Source organism: Ornithorhynchus anatinus, chromosome X1 (assembly GCF_004115215.2).
Source record: "Ornithorhynchus anatinus isolate Pmale09 chromosome X1, mOrnAna1.pri.v4, whole genome shotgun sequence".
NCBI classification, from domain to species: domain Eukaryota; kingdom Metazoa; phylum Chordata; class Mammalia; order Monotremata; family Ornithorhynchidae; genus Ornithorhynchus; species Ornithorhynchus anatinus.
This window is the reverse complement of record NC_041749.1, coordinates 20,465,964-20,484,154: the sequence shown is the minus strand read 5'-3', so window position 1 is coordinate 20,484,154 and position 18,191 is coordinate 20,465,964. Positions and strand designations below refer to the sequence as shown.

General features: G+C 46.4%; 1 protein-coding gene across 1 annotated transcript; it reads left to right on the top strand.

Annotated features, from left to right (window-relative positions):
* The first annotated feature begins 1,764 nt into the window (after positions 1-1,764).
* Positions 1,765-4,556, top strand: FOXI1 (forkhead box I1). The gene is made up of 2 exons (XM_029050003.2): positions 1,765-2,399; positions 3,116-4,556. Exons 1-2 carry the CDS (start codon positions 1,826-1,828, stop codon positions 3,670-3,672), a joined length of 1,131 nt encoding a protein of 376 aa, XP_028905836.1. The 5' UTR covers positions 1,765-1,825; the 3' UTR covers positions 3,673-4,556.
* Positions 4,557-18,191: the final 13,635 nt, after the last annotated feature.

Sequence of the window (18,191 nt, the reverse complement as noted above, 5' to 3'; positions counted from 1 at the left end):
GGAAAGAGCACGGACTTGGGAGTCAGAGGTCATGGGTTCTAATCCCGACTCCACCACTTATCTGCTGTGTGACCTTGGGCAAGTCACTTAACTTCTCTGTGCCTCAGTTACCGCATGTGGAAAAATGGGGATTAAAAAATGTGAGCCCCAGATGGGACAATCTGATTACCCTGTATCTACCCCAGTGCTTAGAACATTGCTCTGCACATAGTGCTTAACAAATACCCTAATTATTATTAATTATTATTATTAAGTGTTTAGTATGGTGCTCTGCACACAGTAAGCACTCGATAAATACGAATGATTGAACTGTGGCTCAGTGGAAAGAGCCTGGGCTTGGGAGTCAGAGGGCGTGGGTTCTAATCTCGACTCCGCCACTTAGGCGTGTGACTTTGGGCAAGTCATTTCACTTCTCTGTGCCTCATCTGTAAAATGGGGATTAAGACTGTGAGCCCCATGCGGAATAACCTAATTACCTTGTATCTACCCCAGTGCTTAGAACAGTGCTTGGCACATAGTAAGCGCTTAACAAATACCAGCATTATTATTATTATGATCCAAGATGTGAACTAGAGAAAGTATGGGCTCTTATGAAGAAGACTGTACTGGACAGTGTGCTGGTAATCTCAACAGTATTTATTGAGCATTTGCTCTGTGCAGAGCACTGTACTAAGTCCTGGAGTCAGTACAGTGGCATTAATAGGCATAATCCCTGCCCTCAAGAGGCATGTAGAGAGGCTTTCTCTGTCCCCATCTTCCAGAAAGGCAAACATTCAGGTGAGCCAGGATGTTCAGTGGCCCAGATGCCGGATAAGGACATTAGCTTGGACCACCTGCTCTTAACACTCAGCCTGCAGCCAGCAGGGGCCAAAGGCCCTGAGGGCTACCAGTTCATGGAGGCTGGCAACAAGACTCTGAAGACAAGGAGAAATGCTCGAGGAGAACTGAGTTTGGCTTAGAGAAGACCTCTTGCATGACTTGGCAGAGCCGGGCAAACAAGTGATCTCTATTTAAATGTACATTTCCTTTTTTCCCCTGGAGCCTTGGAGAAGTTCCTGCAAGTGAAATTATTTATTCACACGCCGAGATGGAAAAAGGCAGTCACCTTCTCTAGAGAGACACTACGGCCCCTACGGAAAATCAGCTGGCAGCACCACCAATCCCTGGCCGCTAGACTGCGGAATAGGAGCCGCCGTCAGCGAGCGTCAGGCAAGGCATCGGATCCCGTATCTGAGATCCTGCCATCCGTCCCCTGGGCCGGAGGCAATTGTGCCACTGGTTTTCGGCTAAAGGAGTCCAAGGCATTAAAGGGGCTCTCTGTGCCGTGCCTGACCTCAGCCTTCAGAGGCCCGAAAACACTGCCAGCGATTCCGAACCGACCGTGCCTTTTCACTGTGATTAGCCGCAGAGGGCACGCGTGCTCTGCTAGCAGGCGACCGGCTTTAAAGAGTGGGCAAGAGGCAGATGGATTTGAAGATTAACTTCACTGAGCAGGGGTGAACCGCCGCCTGCCCCAGCTGGGCCATTCTCGGGGCTCGCGCACTAGTGGAAAATTCCCCCATTCATTGAAGAAGATAACGCAGTTGTAACTTTCAAATCTGGTCGATGTGCAGCCGCAATTACAAGAGGCTGGCTGCCAAGTTTCCCAAAAAGGGATATCTGAAAGATCTCCAACCAGTCGCTGCAGCCTAGGGTGGGGCCTGAAACCCAAGGCTAAACATATACAGGTGTATAAGTAGTGGGCCCAGGGCCCAGGTGAGGCACCTGTTTCAGGAACAGACTCGCACAGGTGCTCTGTGAGTCGGTAACCTGTCCTTCACGGAGCATGAGCTCATTTGATCTCCAGACGCACTCCCCACCACGCTGCAGCCCCCAGTTTCCCAACATCGGCCAGGAGCCCCCCGAGATGAGCATCTATTACGAGAACTTCTTCCACCCCCAGAACATCCCGAGCCCGCAGCGGCCTTCCAGTTTCGACGGCGGGGACTACGGGGGCACCCCGAATCCTTACCTGTGGCTCAACGGCCCGTCCCTCACCCCGCCGCCCTACCTGCCGGGCTCCAACGCCGCTCCCCTGATCCCGCAGCCCTACGGGGTGCAGAGGCAGCTCCTACCCAACATGCACGGCCTGGGGAGCCCGGAGCTCGGCTGGCTGCCCATCCCCTCCCAGGAGGAGCTGATGAAGCTGGTCCGGCCTCCATACTCCTACTCGGCGCTCATTGCCATGGCGATCCACGGGGCTCCGGACAAGAGGCTGACCCTCAGTCAGATCTACCAGTATGTGGCGGACAACTTCCCCTTCTATAACAAGAGCAAGGCTGGCTGGCAGAACTCCATCCGGCACAACCTGTCGCTCAACGACTGCTTCAAGAAGGTACCCCGGGACGAGGACGACCCAGGTGAGTAGCTCTTTGTTTCAACAATCAGTCCTAACTATGGAGCGCTCGCTCTGCCCAGAGTCTTGGACTGAGCGGCCGCGAGAGCACCATCAGGGTAGTAGATCCCATCCCTACCCTCAAGGAACAGATCCTGAAAGAAACGACGGGTTTCCAAAGTGAGAGGAGAAATATTCCGGAAGACAGAGCCTTTCCGGCTTTGTCGGGGACCGAGCTGCAGGGGTGATGGTGGGAGCAGGGTTTTTTGGGCTGGAGACCGTGTCCACCACTGATGTCCATGACCCCACGGTGGGAACTGCTTGTTGAGGGGAAGGAAAATGGAATGGCACAGGTTCCCCCTCGCTTCTACTGTGCCCTTCGGCCTGGGCCAGGAGACAGGTGCAGGAGAAGGGAACTCTCTCTCACCAAGTCAGAAGGCTTTGGGTTTTCTTGGTTTTAAATGTGAATTGGTTGTTTTCAGCAATTTTCCTTCCATATGCTCCCCCTCCTTCCTCTGGGAAAGCAGTCGACCCTGACGCCTGGGGGAATGGTGCCTGGCATCGCTCGCCAGTTTTGTATGTGGGCAAGGGCAACAGGGACTACAGTTTGGGTGTTTGTAAACCTAAAGATCTGGGGGGGCATTCTGAATTATTGGAGAGGAGCCAGGTGACTTTCAGGTTTGCTTTTGGTCCTCACCTGTGAACCCTATGTACTGAGATTGTTCCTCTGTGTTTAACTAGGCAAAGGAAATTATTGGACCCTGGATCCGAACTGCGAGAAGATGTTCGACAATGGGAACTTCCGCCGGAAGCGGAAGAGAAAGTCGGACGTCACGTCTAGCACCGGCTCCCTGGCGTCCGAGCCGTCCGAGGACAGCCTGCTGTCCGACAGCCCCAAGGCGGCCGAGCACCAAGACGTCCTGGAGACTTCCTCCCCGGGAACCGACACTTCTCCGGAAAAGCGGTCATCCCCGCCGGCCTCCAGCACCCCCTGCCTCAGCAGCTTCCTCTCCAGCATGACCGCGTATGTCAACGGCTCCAACTCCGTCAGCCGGTCGGCGCCCGTGGGACTGAGTAACGAAGGGGCAGATAAGGTGGGACAGAACGCGGTCGGCTTCAATTCCTATTCCCCGCTCAGCGGCATCCCCGGCCACAGTCCTGGGCCCGAGTGGCCCAATCCTGTGCCTTCCAGCCACCTCGGCTACAGCGGCTCCGTCCTCAATCAGTTCAACACCCACTTCTACAACAGCATCGGCACCAATAGTGTCCTGTACCCCAGGGAGGGCACTGAGGTTTAAAGTTGGAGCGACTCTAGTCCCGGACTGTCGGACCCAGGGCCTGAGGGAGCCCCCACTCCCACAGAGGCTTAGGATCCCAGCTCATTCAACCTGAACCAGGACTGATTTGGGGGGCGGCTGATGGGACGGGGGCTGCCTGGCCCAGTCTCACCTCACACCCACTCACCCATACACGTGGACACATGAAAAACCAGAGGTGGAACAGGTCGGAAACGGCAAGTGCCCCAGCGTAAACGTGTCTTCCTGGCTTAGCTGCGGTCAAGAGTGGCCGGTCTCCTAGGCCTTGACTTTCACCTTGGAGATTTAAAGCCCCAAACCAGCCTAGATTCTCTGGTGCCCCAGTTTAGCTTTAGCACTCTGAGTGCATGGGAACAGCTCTATAGCATACCCCCAAGCCCTGGCCCTGGAAACAAAGGTTACATTCATCCAGCTCTACCTATTCGCTGAAGGGAAATGCCCCATGCGGGGTCAGTAATGACACTTTCCCATCCCACTGAGCCCCAGACGGAGGCAGCTGAGCCCCCACTAGAGTATTCAGGGCTCGGTTTCATATGTGCCTTGAACTAGGCGAGGCTTGAGTGCCACCTGTAAATATTGTTCAAGATTAATCCTTTCCTGGGGATTTAGAAAGTGCAAAGGGAAAATTCAGCCTTTCCTTTTTTAGACAAAAAGAGAGACCGTGGACCCCATCCTCTGGGGAAACAGCTGTACCCCCACCAGACACTGTCAGCACTGCTCGGAAAGACTGAAGCGTAGGCGATTTGCAGAACTCTGTTTTGTGAATGAAGCAACGGTGGTTGTGATTTTTGTATCTATTTTGCACCCTAGGGTTTCATCAGGGAATGCCCTAGGGAGTATTTTATTAATAAAACCTTTGTACAGAACTGCTTGTGTGCTTTCCTTTAAAAAAAAAGTTTTTTCACGGACCAGAGAGTCAAAAAATCTTGGGTTCATAATAGTAATAGTGGTATTTAAGTGCTATGTGCCAATTATTATGACATTTGTTAAGTACCTATTATGTGCCAAGTGATGGGGTAGATATAAAATGATCAGGTCGGACACAGTCCCTGTCCTACGTGGGATTCACAGTCTTAGTCCCCATTTTACAGATGAGGTAACTGAAGCACAGATAAATTAAGTGGCCAGCCCAAGGTCACACAGCAGACAAGTGGCAGAACATGGGGTAAGAACCCCCATCTTTATGACTCCCAGGCCCAAGCTCTATCCACTAGGCCCTGCTGCTTCTTTAAACTGACAATTTAACCAGCTGATGACTGTAAGGACAAATCATTAAGCTTGTCCCACTTCATCCCAAGAAGGGATGCTGGAAACTTTTGGTGTCTGAATTCTGCAGATCATGTAACGTCCTAATCTGTGTGACGAACATGATAAACTTTCCCTTGGGTCATTCCACAAAAAATTGGAAAGATGACAATTCTGCTGGTTCTATAAGGCCACTGACTTTATGGACTCTCCTTTGTTTAGCTACCCACCTATGGCTCTTTGGGCAAGGCCACTTGGAGGGTCTATCCCAAGTTCAATTTAAGAAAGAAAGAGATTGTACAAGGAAGGTGAGGTTATCACTGAGAAAGGGGGGAGAGTTCTAAATGGGGCCTGGATACAGCACCTCTTGCCATTGCAGTTGTGGAAACGTAACAAAAACCCACAGAGAGGAGAAGTAAATGACAAGAGGGGATGGAAGATAGATTAATAGTAATAATTGTGGTATTTGTTTATTGCTTTCTATGAGTCAAGCGTTATACTAAACACTGGGGTAGAGGCAAGACAAGCAAGACAGACACAATCCCTGTTCCACGTGAGGTTCCCAGTCTAAAGATGTGGGAGAACAGGGACTGAGTCTCCCTTTAAGAGTTGAGGAAACTGAGGCACACACAGAAGTTAAGTATCTTGCCCAAAGTCACACAGCGGGCTGGTGGCAGATGATGATTATGTTATTTGTTAAGTGTTTACTATGTGCCAAGCACTGTTAGAACAAAGTTCTTCTGGCCCTGCACAGTTTGTCCTCTTCCTACTAGGCCAAGCTGCTTCTCAGATCCAAGTCAGTGTGTCCTTTGAGAGCCTTTGCGGTGGAGAGTGCTCTGGTTTCTGTGAAGGATAAATAGCACCTTTTGCCTCGAGCAAGTAGGACCGCTTCTTTGGGCTAGAAAAGGAGAAGGGAATGGAGATTGGAGAGGAAACAGGACAGCTTAGATTAACATCTGGCAGGAGCAGGGGCCGAAAGTATGTTCTCTTTGCAAGGAAGTAGAATGAATCTAATCCAACAGACAGTAAATACACTGTTTGGAGCCTCTGCCTTCCTGATATGTTGTGAGTCCATAAACCCCAAGCAAAGGAAGAGAGGGAAGGGAGAGAGATAGAGAAGCTGCATGGCCTAATAGAGCACGGGCCTGGGAGTCAGAAGGACCTGGACTCTAATTCCAGCTCTGCCATTTGTCTGCTGGGTGACCTTGGGAAACTCACTTAACTTCTCTGTGCCTTGGGTACCTCATCTGTAAAATGGGGATTAAGAATGTGAGCCCCATGTGGGCCGAAGACTGGGTCCAACCTGATTAGCTTTTGTCAACCCCAGCATTAATGCAATGCCTATCATGAAGTAAATGCTTAACACATACCATTTAAAAAAATGTGGCTGGCAGAAAGAGCCCAGCTGCACCCTGGAAGATGTCCTCCCACCTGGTGTAGTTGGAGCCTGCAAACTTGATTTAGATTTAGCCCCAGATAGCCCAAGCAGAGAGATGACTTCCCAAAGGTTTTAAGGAGAAGTGGGAAGTAGCCACACCTGGGGTAGAGAGGAGGGGAAGCCATGAAAGTGAGTGAGAGCAAATATAAGGCAGAGCTTCTCAAACAGCAAACTGCTCCATAATGGCCTTTGCTAAATTTTTACCAAGCTTTTCAGGGAGACAAAATTAACGTTGGCCTTCCCGTTCCGTCGGCTGTTCTAGGATCAAAGGTATGTGTTATGCAGAAATATTTGTTGTCTACAAGCTCCTTGGCTTGCTGAGATGCTGGCAGAGGGAAGATCACCCATGGTATTTACTGAGCACTCACTGTGTATAGAGCACAGTACCAGGCAACTGGGAGGGCACAATAGAACAGAGATGGTAGACACGTTCCCTGGCCACAATGAGCTTAAGGTCTAGAGGATGCCATGAAAATCCAGTTTGTAATGTGTAGGTGTGTTTAAGGTGAAACTAGCCACCCCAACCTACACCCACTGAAGTGATGAATAGCTCTGTGCTGACCAGCTGGCCCTGCTAACAAAGAGTGGAAAAGACATCATTCCACAAGACAGTGTGGTGGTAGGTCCATTTTCCCGTATAGACGGTGGTCAGATTTTCACTATGAGTTTAAAGAATGACACTACCCTCTCTGGCCTGTGCTCAGCTCAGGGTTGAAGAGGAAAAGCAGTTTCTGCCAAATGCACTCAAAGTGTTGCCTGTGTTTGCCTTCTCTTGCAGTGGCTGGATTGAAAACATTATGAAATTGTCCTTTGTTTCGAGCTCTCTCAATGCTCCCTTTGAGGTTTCATGTGACAGAAATATTGCAATGTTACAAACATAAATCGCTTCCTCCCACTTGCCTTTCCAATCCCTCACGGCTGTGAAAGTCCCCGTCCCTGACAGCCTGAACTGCAGGGTGCCTGAGGTGGTGGGCAGAATTCTTGGGAGACCCTTCTCCTGCTCATACAGCCAGGGAGGTCTTAGAAACCCACAGAAGATGTTTAGTGATGGAAGGAATGGTGGTACTGATCTTTTTAGTTTTCCTCACTCAGTGGCTAGATAATAAGGCTCTGTACCAGGTCTTGCCTCCTTTGCAGTCAGAGACTTACCTCATGATGGGCTGAGGACTAAACTCAGAGGCTTCAGTGGTGCCCTGATCGATTCTACGATTACTGCTACTTTTACTATTTCATTGCCTCCCCCAGATGACATTATTTCTGGACAGCCATTTTTCGATAGAGGTCAAAATCCAAAGTGCTTTTCTGAAAAACATTCTCGGAAATGCCTCCAATACAGAAGTCACCAATGAATGAGGGAAGTGATTGCCAAATTTCTACCAAGAACCAGTCAATTCAGGGACTAGAAATCCTTTCTCCACTGCCACAATCTCCTTTCAAACGGTTGTGAGTGCCATGTCAGATGGGAGTAAAGTTTGTTTTCCACTAGCTTCTTGGATAGAAATCAGGAATAATAATTGCAATATGAACAATAATAATTCTTAAGCACTTACTATGTACCCAAAACTGTACAAAGTTCTGTGAGAGATGCAAAGTAATCAAATCAGACTCAATCCTTGTCCCACATTGGGCTCGTAGTTTAAGTATGAGCATTGAATCCCATTTTACAGATGAGGAAATCAAGGTCCTAGGAACCATAGTGATGTGCCGAAGGTCACTCAGCAGGCAAGTGGCCCAGCCAGGATTAAAATAGGTTAGAATCTAACAATAGCTAAGTACCATCATTGTCCCTGCTTGGACAGAAAGAACTTATTTCATTCCAAAAATAGCTGTCATTCACTTCCCAACTCCCAGAACATCTTTCTCAAACATATGCCAAATAAAACAGATTGTCCTCATTAACTGATAAAATTGATCTACTAAATTATCTGTGAAGATGTGAACAAAAAGAAAAAACAGGCCCACAGTAAAACACTAATAACGAAGAAATAAGAACACTGCCCCCCCCCCCCCCACCGCCGCCCCAGCTCCCATTTACTGGCCAAATGCCAGGATTCAGTAGAATAATGGAATACTGAGAATAAGGCCTAAAAAAGAAATTAAAAATGAAGTTCAGAAACCAAAAGGGCATTAGGGAGTATTTAAAAAGGCAATAGTAGATACATTCTGCTATTTAAAAGGTCAGGATAAATTATCTTTGCTATTATTTTAACAGACTTTCCATCTTCTGTGAGAGGTGTAGTTGAGTAGTGATACAGACCGGGCTGGCAGGGAGAATTTCCACCAGATGAGAGGTGGCATAGTAACAGTGATTGGAGGCGACCTCTGCTCTTCCCAGATCACAGCACCATGTAGGGGGCCAATGAACACAGAAAGGGGGAAACATGCTCTATCAAGAGGGGCATATTGGCAGCAATCTGGGCGGGCAAGGGGTGGTTATAGCTGCTCCAGTATTAACTTGCTTATTGGAAGAATTAGAATTTGCTTGGCCTGATATGAGAGAGGCTTTGTCACCTGACCGTTTTTGTCCAGTTTCTTTGAGGCCAAGATTGCCTTTCTGGTTTCCACTGTGAAAGGTATCAGTAATTTTAGAATGTGGAGACCAGAGCAGCAGTGTTGAACTGGAATCTGCTCGCTTGAGGAGTCCTGGGCCCGTGAGAAATGGAAAATGTGCTGTGGTTGAGGGAGAGAAAGCATAGGCAGCCCTCCTCCAACTTCTCAGGAACTAGATAGCAACCTCACCTAGCCCAGAAATCCTCCTCATCTTGGGCCTCCCAGGAAAGACCTTCCTTCCAGTTTCCCGGAGAAGGTGAGTATCCTGTCCAAATCCGTGGAAAGAAAAGAAATAGGCAGCTTACCTGTCAGTCATCCGTGGGCACCTCTTCCTCCCCTTAGTTGTAGTCAAGCTCAGTCCAGTTCTCCAGTCAATTTATGAAGCTCCCCATTTCCTCGTGTCTAGAAATCTTGTTTGGAGACCTACCATACAGACCTTTCCAGCGCTTCACTAGCTGCATCTCCTCTGACTGACTAGTGAATGGTTTTACTTGCCATCTTCCCAGTCTGGCCTGCCCTTCTGGGGAGGGAGGGAGAGAGGGATAGGGGAGAGGGAGGAGGCCTGTCTCCTCTACCAGCTGAGCCTCCTTCATTCTCTTCTGGAAGGCCGTACAGGAGAAATGGAATGGGCATGAGCCATTCCCAAACCGTCCACTCAAGGGAGGTGCCAAGGCTGACTTTCAGAGTTCATTCTGCTCTGGAAGGATTCAGTATGCAGACATGTTTAGCCCTCTGGCTTCCTGGGAGGATGGTCATGGGCTGCCCTCATGGACATAGAATGCACATGATGTCCCATACATTTCCCCAGACACGTTGCATGAGGACTACATGCTCCCCTCTAGACTGTAAATTCCCTATGAGCAGGGACTGTGTCCACTAACTCTGCTGCATTATACTCTTTCCAGCACCTTAGCAGGCTGTTTTGCACATTTCAAGCACTCAATAAATACCACTGATTGATGTCATACGTGTCCTTTTACATTGTAGACTCGTTGTGGGTGGGGAATGTGTCTGTTTATTGTTGCTTTGTGCTCTCCCAAGCACTTAGTACAGTGGTCTGCACCTAGTAAGCGCTCAATGAATACGACTGAATAAATGAATTAGAGAACTGCTTCCTGACTCTAGAATCTGAGTCAGAAGGACTTGGGTTCTAATCCCTGCTCTGTTAATAATAATAATGGTATTTGTTAAGCACTTACTATATATGCCAAGGACTGTTCTAAGCTCTGGGGTAGATACAAGGTAATCAGGTTGTCCCATGTGGGGTTCACAGCCTTAATACCCATTTTACAGGTGAGGTAACTGAGGCACAGAGGAAGGGAAATGACTTGCCCAAAGTCACACAGCTGACAAGTGGTGGTCAGGATTAGAACTCATGACCTCTAACTCCCAAGCCCGTGCTCTTGCCACTAAGCCACACTGCTTCCTGGTCTTGTCCTCTTGTCTGCTGTGTGAACTTGGTCAAGTCACTTCACTTCTCTGTGACTCAGCTACCTCATCTATAAAATGGAGATCAAGACTGTGAGTCCTGTGTGGGACATGAAGTGTGTCCAACCTGATTAACCTGTATCTACCCCAGTGCTTAGTACAGTGCTTAACCAATGCTATTAAAAAAAACAACAATGTTTCTCCAGGTTGGTCTCCATCCCCTGCACTTGCTCCAGAACCTTGCAGCCCCTCACAGACCTTGGAAAACAGAGGTGCCACTTTCACTTAATGGATGTAGTGTATTGCACCGATCTTTGCTGAGACATAATGGACTTCTTGGGAAACAACAAAAAAAAGCAACTTTTGAAGCAAGCTCACCAGAGACCTGGAGGGCTGTTGGGGGTGGGGGGTGTCTCTCCCTGGCACAGCTGCATTGCTATCCCTAAGCCCTCACTTTCAATCACTAATATTTACTGAGCACCTACTGTGTGCAGAGCACTGTACTAAGCACTTGGGAAAATATTTTTAAGCCCTCCCTCTGCATTGCCCATGTCCTTTGGGCTGTGCCCTTTAAGTGCTTTGATTTCCACTTCACCCCTTGAGCACTTACATACATATCTTGGCTCTACCACTTGTCAGCTGTGTGACTGTGGGCAAGTCATTAACTTCTCTGTACCTCACTTACTTCATCTGTAAAATGAAGATTAACTGTAAGCCTCATTTGGGACAACCTGATTACCCCATATCTACCCCAGTGCTTAGAACAGTGCTCTGCACAAAGTAAGTGCTTAACAAATACCAATATTATTATTAGTATCATATCCATACAAAGTTTGTGATTCTTTTCAGCTCATGATGTCGTGCGTCACTCATGACTAGACTTTAAGCTCATCCTTCTAGACTATAAGTTCACTGTGGACAGGAAATGTGTCTTTTGTTATACTGTACTCTGCCAAGAGCATGGTATAAAACTTTGTGCACACTAAGTGCTTAAATACTATTGAATTAATTGATCCATAATTCGTTTTCATGTGTTTTCCCCTCTAGTCTGTAAAATCCTTCTAGGCAGGGATTATATCTACCTATTCTAATGTATTGTACACTCCCAAGTTCTTAGCACAATGCTCTGCACAAAATAAGTGCTCAATAAATACCACTGAGGGATTGATTAAGCTATCCTGGTGTCCTGCTGCCTTGGATAACTAATGACAAAGTAAAACAAAACCAGACCCTAGCTGGACTCTGTGATGGGAAAGCTATCTCACTACTCAAGAACCAAAAGTGCCTTCTCTCATATTGCTAAGTCAGGTAAAGAAGCTGCAAATGTCATCTAGCCAGAAACATTCTCCTGTTTTTAATATATCCTTAACCTCATGACTGAGAGCAATATATATCAGATGTTTCCAATGTGCTCAGCACTTTACTAGATGTCATAAAATGTGCCATGTCCCTGTCTGCACTTACTAAACCTCTCCCTCACCCGTATTAGTGAACCGACTGACTTCCTGGACCTCACTGTCAGTCATCCCACCGTGACACAGTCTCTAACTGATGCTCAAAGCACTGATCTAGAAGCTTGATGTCCATGGTAAGTCCTGCTCTTTTGAATGTCTGGGAGGAAAGAGTGGGGAGTTACATTTGCTCTCAAAACCATTCGTTTGGTTTGAAGTGTAATGCCACATTACCATCACGTTCTGCTTTCTGGTTTCCTAAAAAAATGCTGCCCTTCTCGATTTGATTTTCTTCTTATTGTCTTTCCTTGCATGACTGTCCAATGTGTTGCCTAAGAATGCATATTCAAGACTGGTAGAACAGGCTGCCAAGAGGAGCCACTGAAGAAAGGACGGTTGAGAACAGACCCAAGAATGACCTTGACTTTAATTCCTGGGGAAAGAAGCCAGGAGGCAAATTCAAATTCAATTCAGCTCAGTTCTTATTATTTTAAAAGTACTTCTTAAGCACTTATTTTATGCCAAACACTATACTAAGCACCGGGGTAAATACAAGATAACAAGTTGGACATAGTCCCTATCCCACACAGGGCTCACAGTCTAAGGAAGGCAGAGTAGGATTTGACCCCCATTTTACAGATGAGGAAACTGAGGCACAGGAAATTGAAGGGGATTGCCCAAGTCACAGCAGACAAGTGGCGGAAGCAGTATTAGAACCCAGGTCTTCTGACTTCCAGGCCCGTACTCTTTCCACTAGGTCATGCTGCTTCTCAGTTCACAATCATTGTGTATTTCCAATGTGTCTGACACTCAGGAAGCAAACAAAGCCCATCTCTGCACACTCAGCAATTATATCTCTAGAGAAAGGAAAATGATAGCTCCAGCTGGGATTCCAGGAAGGAAAAGAAGACTTGGAGTTTTACAAGAGAAATCTTTATCTGATGAAGGGCTTTTAAGACCTGGGTTTACACATTAGTCAACAAATCTGAACTGAGTGCCCAAAGTGGTAAATGGTCTTTTTTTTTTCCTTTTTTATGGTATTTGTTAAGCACTTAGTGTGTGCCAGGCAGTTCTCTGGAGCTCACAGTCTAAAAGAGAAAATCAGACACACACAGTCCAAACCTAATTGTATAAATCAGTTCCATAGTTGTTGTTATATGACATTTGTTAAGTTCAGAAATGGCAAAAATGAATTGAGGGAGAGGAGTGGATCGGATATTATGTGGGTGGGATGGAGACTGAGTGCGGTGAAGCGGCAAAAGCTTCCTGAAAGAGCTGACCTGGAAGGTGAGGTGAGAGGGCAGGAGCAGAGAGGTTGTTCCAATGCCTAAGTGATCCCTTGGGCAAAGCCTCTGAAGCAGGAGAAAGAAGATTAGATGGATAACAGGTGGGCCAAGCTGGGATGGACAATATCAGTGAATCTCACAGGTGACTACCTATGAAGAATAGATTCCCAAAGTCCGTAGCATCTCTGGGATTCCCTCAGAGATGGGCACATTGAGTTTCAGGTTTTTAATTTTCATTTTCCTCTTGTTTCTTTTCTCCTACACTTTCTCCCAGTGTGCATAGTACAGTGCTCTGCATACTGTAAGTGTTCAATACATTCATTGATTAATGGATTGATACACAGTCCAGGCTGACAGCATTAATGCAGGGCAGTCCCTTTCTGCTTCTCTGTGCCACTTTCCTTCTTCCCACTGGCCATTTCCTCTTGCTGAGCAGGAGCTGGGAGGAAAAGCTGGCTCTGGGTGTTTGTTTTGAACATGTTGTGTATTTTTAGGGATCCTGCGGTCAGATAAAAATGTCACCACAAACAGAGAGGACACGTGCTGAATAAACAGTTTGCAGGGAAAAAGATATGAGGTGGCTATTGGGCGAATACCCATCACAAATGGCTGAAGGGAATCTTCCAAGAAGCCTGGAATGATAAAGCAACATCTAGAGAAAATTCTGCCAGGATGGGTGAGCATCCATTGTTTGCAGAGCACTGTGTTAGGAGTTTTAGTGAGTCCCTGCCCTTAAGGTATTTGCAGTCTAATGGAGTAGATAGACAAACATAAATACTCAAACATAAGAAGAAATTGGAGAGACAGAAAAATCTAAACATAATTTAGAGAAAGATCAACAAGTACTAAAGATTTACTAGAATTGAGTCCCCGGTTGGGAAATGGGTATTACTTTTGGAAAAGCTACCGAGAGGAGATGAACTTTTATTAGTTTTCAGGGAGTAATGGACTGATGTGGATTGATACCAGTGGAAGGATCGAACCATCTCTCAACCAAGGGACAGTGAGATTCCTTGGGCATAACGACATGCAGGGCAAAGAGGAAGAAGGAAGATGTGCCAGGATGACAGGGTCACTGTGGTTTGGACTCCAGGAAATCCTCCTTGCAAGCAACAGCAGAGAGATGGGTGGATTTTTTGAGTTATTTCATGGACTTTATTTGTCTATTAAACCTTGAAATTAGTCCTCCAACCCATCAGGTCAAGGGAGCATCAAGCAAATAATAACCCAAAAAATGCATTAAGCTCTTTTGGGTTGCCAAAAAGGCTCTAGTGGGCAGGATTAATGCCAGCTCACTGGATGTTAAAGTGCTTTACACAACTTGTACCAAGCAGCAGGCTTGTGTTATTCTGGGGTCTTAGAAATCCTCATTCAATCACTCCGCCAGTGGCACTGACTGAGGGTTTACTGTGTGCAGAGAGAAGTGATTTTAGCACTTGGGAGAGTACAGTACAACAGAGTTGGCAGATGTGTTCCCTGCCCACCAGGAGAGGAAGCTGGCTCAGTAACACACTGATCACACTTAATCTCCTGGGCCTCTGGTTAGAGAGTGACTGCTCATTCTAACCAGAAGGCACACATCATCCTACCATCCCTCCTGCTCGGAAATAGAGAGCACCTCCCAGCTGTCCCTGGGATCAAATCTAGACCACTAGCTCTAACCGCTAATATTTTTCCCCAATGTTTCGTCCCCTCCTCATCCTTTAACTTACTTTCCCTTTGTCATCCCCATTTCAGCCTTCCACTTACCCCAACCAACCCTCTCATCATCTCCAAATTCAGAGCTCTTGCTCACCCTATTTCTTGCTTGGCATCTTTTTCCAATTTATCTTTGTCAGTCTACACAGCTCCACCCTACTTCACGTGTCTGCAAAAATCACACCTCCTCCTTGGAGCCCTCCCAGACTGCCCTCGTCATGCTGTGTGTGCCTGAGAGACACAGGGACTTTCAAACCTCACCATACTCTGACAACCCCCATGTGTAAGCCAACCTTCTTCAACCTAGAGTCCATTCAGTTGGATCGGGAAGGAGTGGAAAGGTAAGGTTGGGGAAATAGCAAATCAATCAATCAATCAATAGTTTTTATGGAGCACTTGCTGTGTGCAGAGCCCTGTACTGAGCACTTGGGAGAGTACAATGCAAGTGTTGGTAGATAGGTTCCCTTACCAACTTTGTGATGGGGAGACAGGCATTAATATAAATTACAGATATGAACATAAGTGCTGTGGGGCTAAGGGTGGGGTAAATAAATACCAAGCGACCAAAGGGTACAGATCCAAGTGATAGATGACACAGATGGGAGAAGATGATGTGGAAATAGGAATTAATCTGGCAAGGCCTCTTTTTATGGTATTTAAGTGCTTACTATGAGCCAACACTGTACTAAGTGTAGGGGTAGACAAGCTAATCAGATTGAACACAGCCCTTGTTCCTCATTATGGGACTCGCACTTTTAATCCCCATTACAAAGATGAGGCAACTGAGGCACAGAGAAGTTGTGACTTGCCCAAGGTCACACAGCAGGCAAATGGTGGAGCCAATGTGAGAATTCAAGGCCTCTGATTCCCAGTCCCATGCTCTTTCCACTAGGCCATGATACTTTCCAACTCCTGGAGGTGATGACCCTACACAAACCCTGCATACGTCAAACTGCTATTGACTCCGGGCAACAGGTTTTGAGTATCTCTCTGGACCAGAATTGAGTTAAAGCCAACTACTCTCTTCCAGTTTGTGCAGTTTATTGGTCAGCCCTGGGATGGGCCCTTAATGATTGACCCTAGGTTCCCATATCCCCACTGGTACCCCTCCTACTCCCAAGGATAAACCCAGCAGAAGGCAAAGTAAGGTCTCCTGGCTTAGTAGCAATAGAGCCCTTAGCCTCAGCTCAGCTATCTGCCACAGATCTAGCCAGGCTTAAAGCTTATTTGCATATAAGAGCATCTGCCAAGTGGTCATGGTGAGCATCAGGGAGGTGAACTACAGCACCTGTGCTCAGGAATCTGTTGATAATAATTGATTGCTTGTCTGGATCCTAACTTAAGGCAAGCACAGCTGAACAAAGTCAGGACAGAAACCTTAGGCCACAAGAGTAGGCTTAGAGTTGCAGGACAGCCATGCTGATGGGTGAAAGGATACCTGGCAACTTTAATCCCTTAATGCCCACTTTTATTTCCTTGTTCCTATGTGTGGCAGGTAAAACTGATCTCTCTTTCTTTCTGATTTAGCACAATGAGTTAATGTAATGTTATTGAATGCTCTGAGGAAATGGAAACAAACCTAAGTACTGAGAAAACCTGATTTCATAGTGCCTAGTAAATTATTTAGACAATGTAGGTAATGTAATAATAATTATGGTATGTATTAAACACTATGGGTTAAGCACTGTTCTAAGTGCTGGAATAGAAGCAAGTTATCAAATCCTGGCTCTGACCCTTGTCAGCCATGTGACTGTGGGCAAGTCACTTAACTTCTCTGTATCTCAGTCACCTCATCTGCAAAATGGGGATGAAGACTGTGAGCCTCATGTGGGACAAACTGATTACCCTGTATCTCCCCCAGCACTTAGAACAGTGCTCTGCACATAGTAAGCACTTAACAAATACCAACATTATTATTATTATTTGGGTTGGGCACAGTCCCTAGTCCACATGCGTCTCACAGTCTAAGTACCAGGGAGAAGAGGTGTTGTATCTCCATTTTACAGTGAGGAAACTAAAGCACGGAGAAGTGGGGTGATTTGCCCAAGGTAACATAACAAACAAGTGGAGGAGCAGGATTAGAATACAGGTCCTCTGAGTCACAAGGCTGTGTTCTTTCCAATAGACCAAACTGTTTCCCAATATCTGATCAGCTGAGGCAAAGATGGCATTTGGGGTTTGTAATGATTCAGATAATTTCTTCTATGCACTGGGTCTCCAGGCAATCTGACTCCGGTGCTCCTCCCAGCCTCGAGGATGGGCTCTCGGGAACAACATCCTGCATTTGTAGGGGTCTCTTTAGCCCTTTACTGACTTGGATCCCAGTATGAAATTTACATTTCTATTTGAGCTTCCAAGACTGTCTGCTGAATATGAAGCTTCAAAGGCTTTAAGTGACTTACCCTTTACTCCCCATTTACCTGCTCTTCTGTCACAGAAAGGCTATAATTTTATTTATTAAAATATCTGACGATATGATGCAATCAAATATGTCTTTCCAAAAAAGGCCAACAGGAAAGACTGATTCCAATAATCACTACTTAGTTTTCTGTGCCCAAAACCCTTTTAAAAATGCAGTTTCTTTTCTGCTAAACACAAGTTTTTACCACACAATTTGGATGTAAGTATTACGGAATGTCCTTTTCACAACATGAGTCTATTCTGTTATATTCTCTTCTCTCCTTTGTAGACTGTGAGCCCGTTGTTGGGTAGGGATTGTCACTATCCATTGCTGAATTGTACTTTCCAAGTGGTTAGTACAGTGCTCTGCACACAGTAAGTGCTCAATAAATACGATTGAATGAATTGAATGAATAAATGAACACGATCCTTAGGTTGGGAGGAGTAGATTCAGTGAAGGGTGAAAAAGTCCTGCAAATCTTTAAAGACTAGGATCAAGACAAGACTTGAGGCAACATAGTCTAATGGAAAGACCATGGGCTTTGTTTTGAGTCAGAAGAACTGAGTTCTAATTCTACCTCTGCAAATTGTCTGCTGAGTGACTTTGGGAAAGTCACAACTTCTCTAGTCCTCAGGTTACCTCACCTGTAAAATGCAAATTAAGATTGTGAGCCCCATAAGGGACATGGACTGTGTTCAGCCTGATTGTCTTGTATCTATCCCAGTGCTTAGTATAGTGCCTGGAACATAGAAAGCACTTATATAACATTTTTTTAAAAAAATGTTGCTATAATTCCCAGTCTCAGCCTTATGAAGCTACATTACTTTCTGTTTCTTTGCAGTGTTGCCACTTTATAGCACTTGATTCAATAAAATAATGAGCAAAAACATGATAAACATTATGCTAGTGATGGACATAACAGTAATATAGGAATTTGTACTACTTCTTGTTGGTATGTTTGAACCATTTTCCTAGAGAAGCAGCATGGCTTAGTGGAAAGAGCA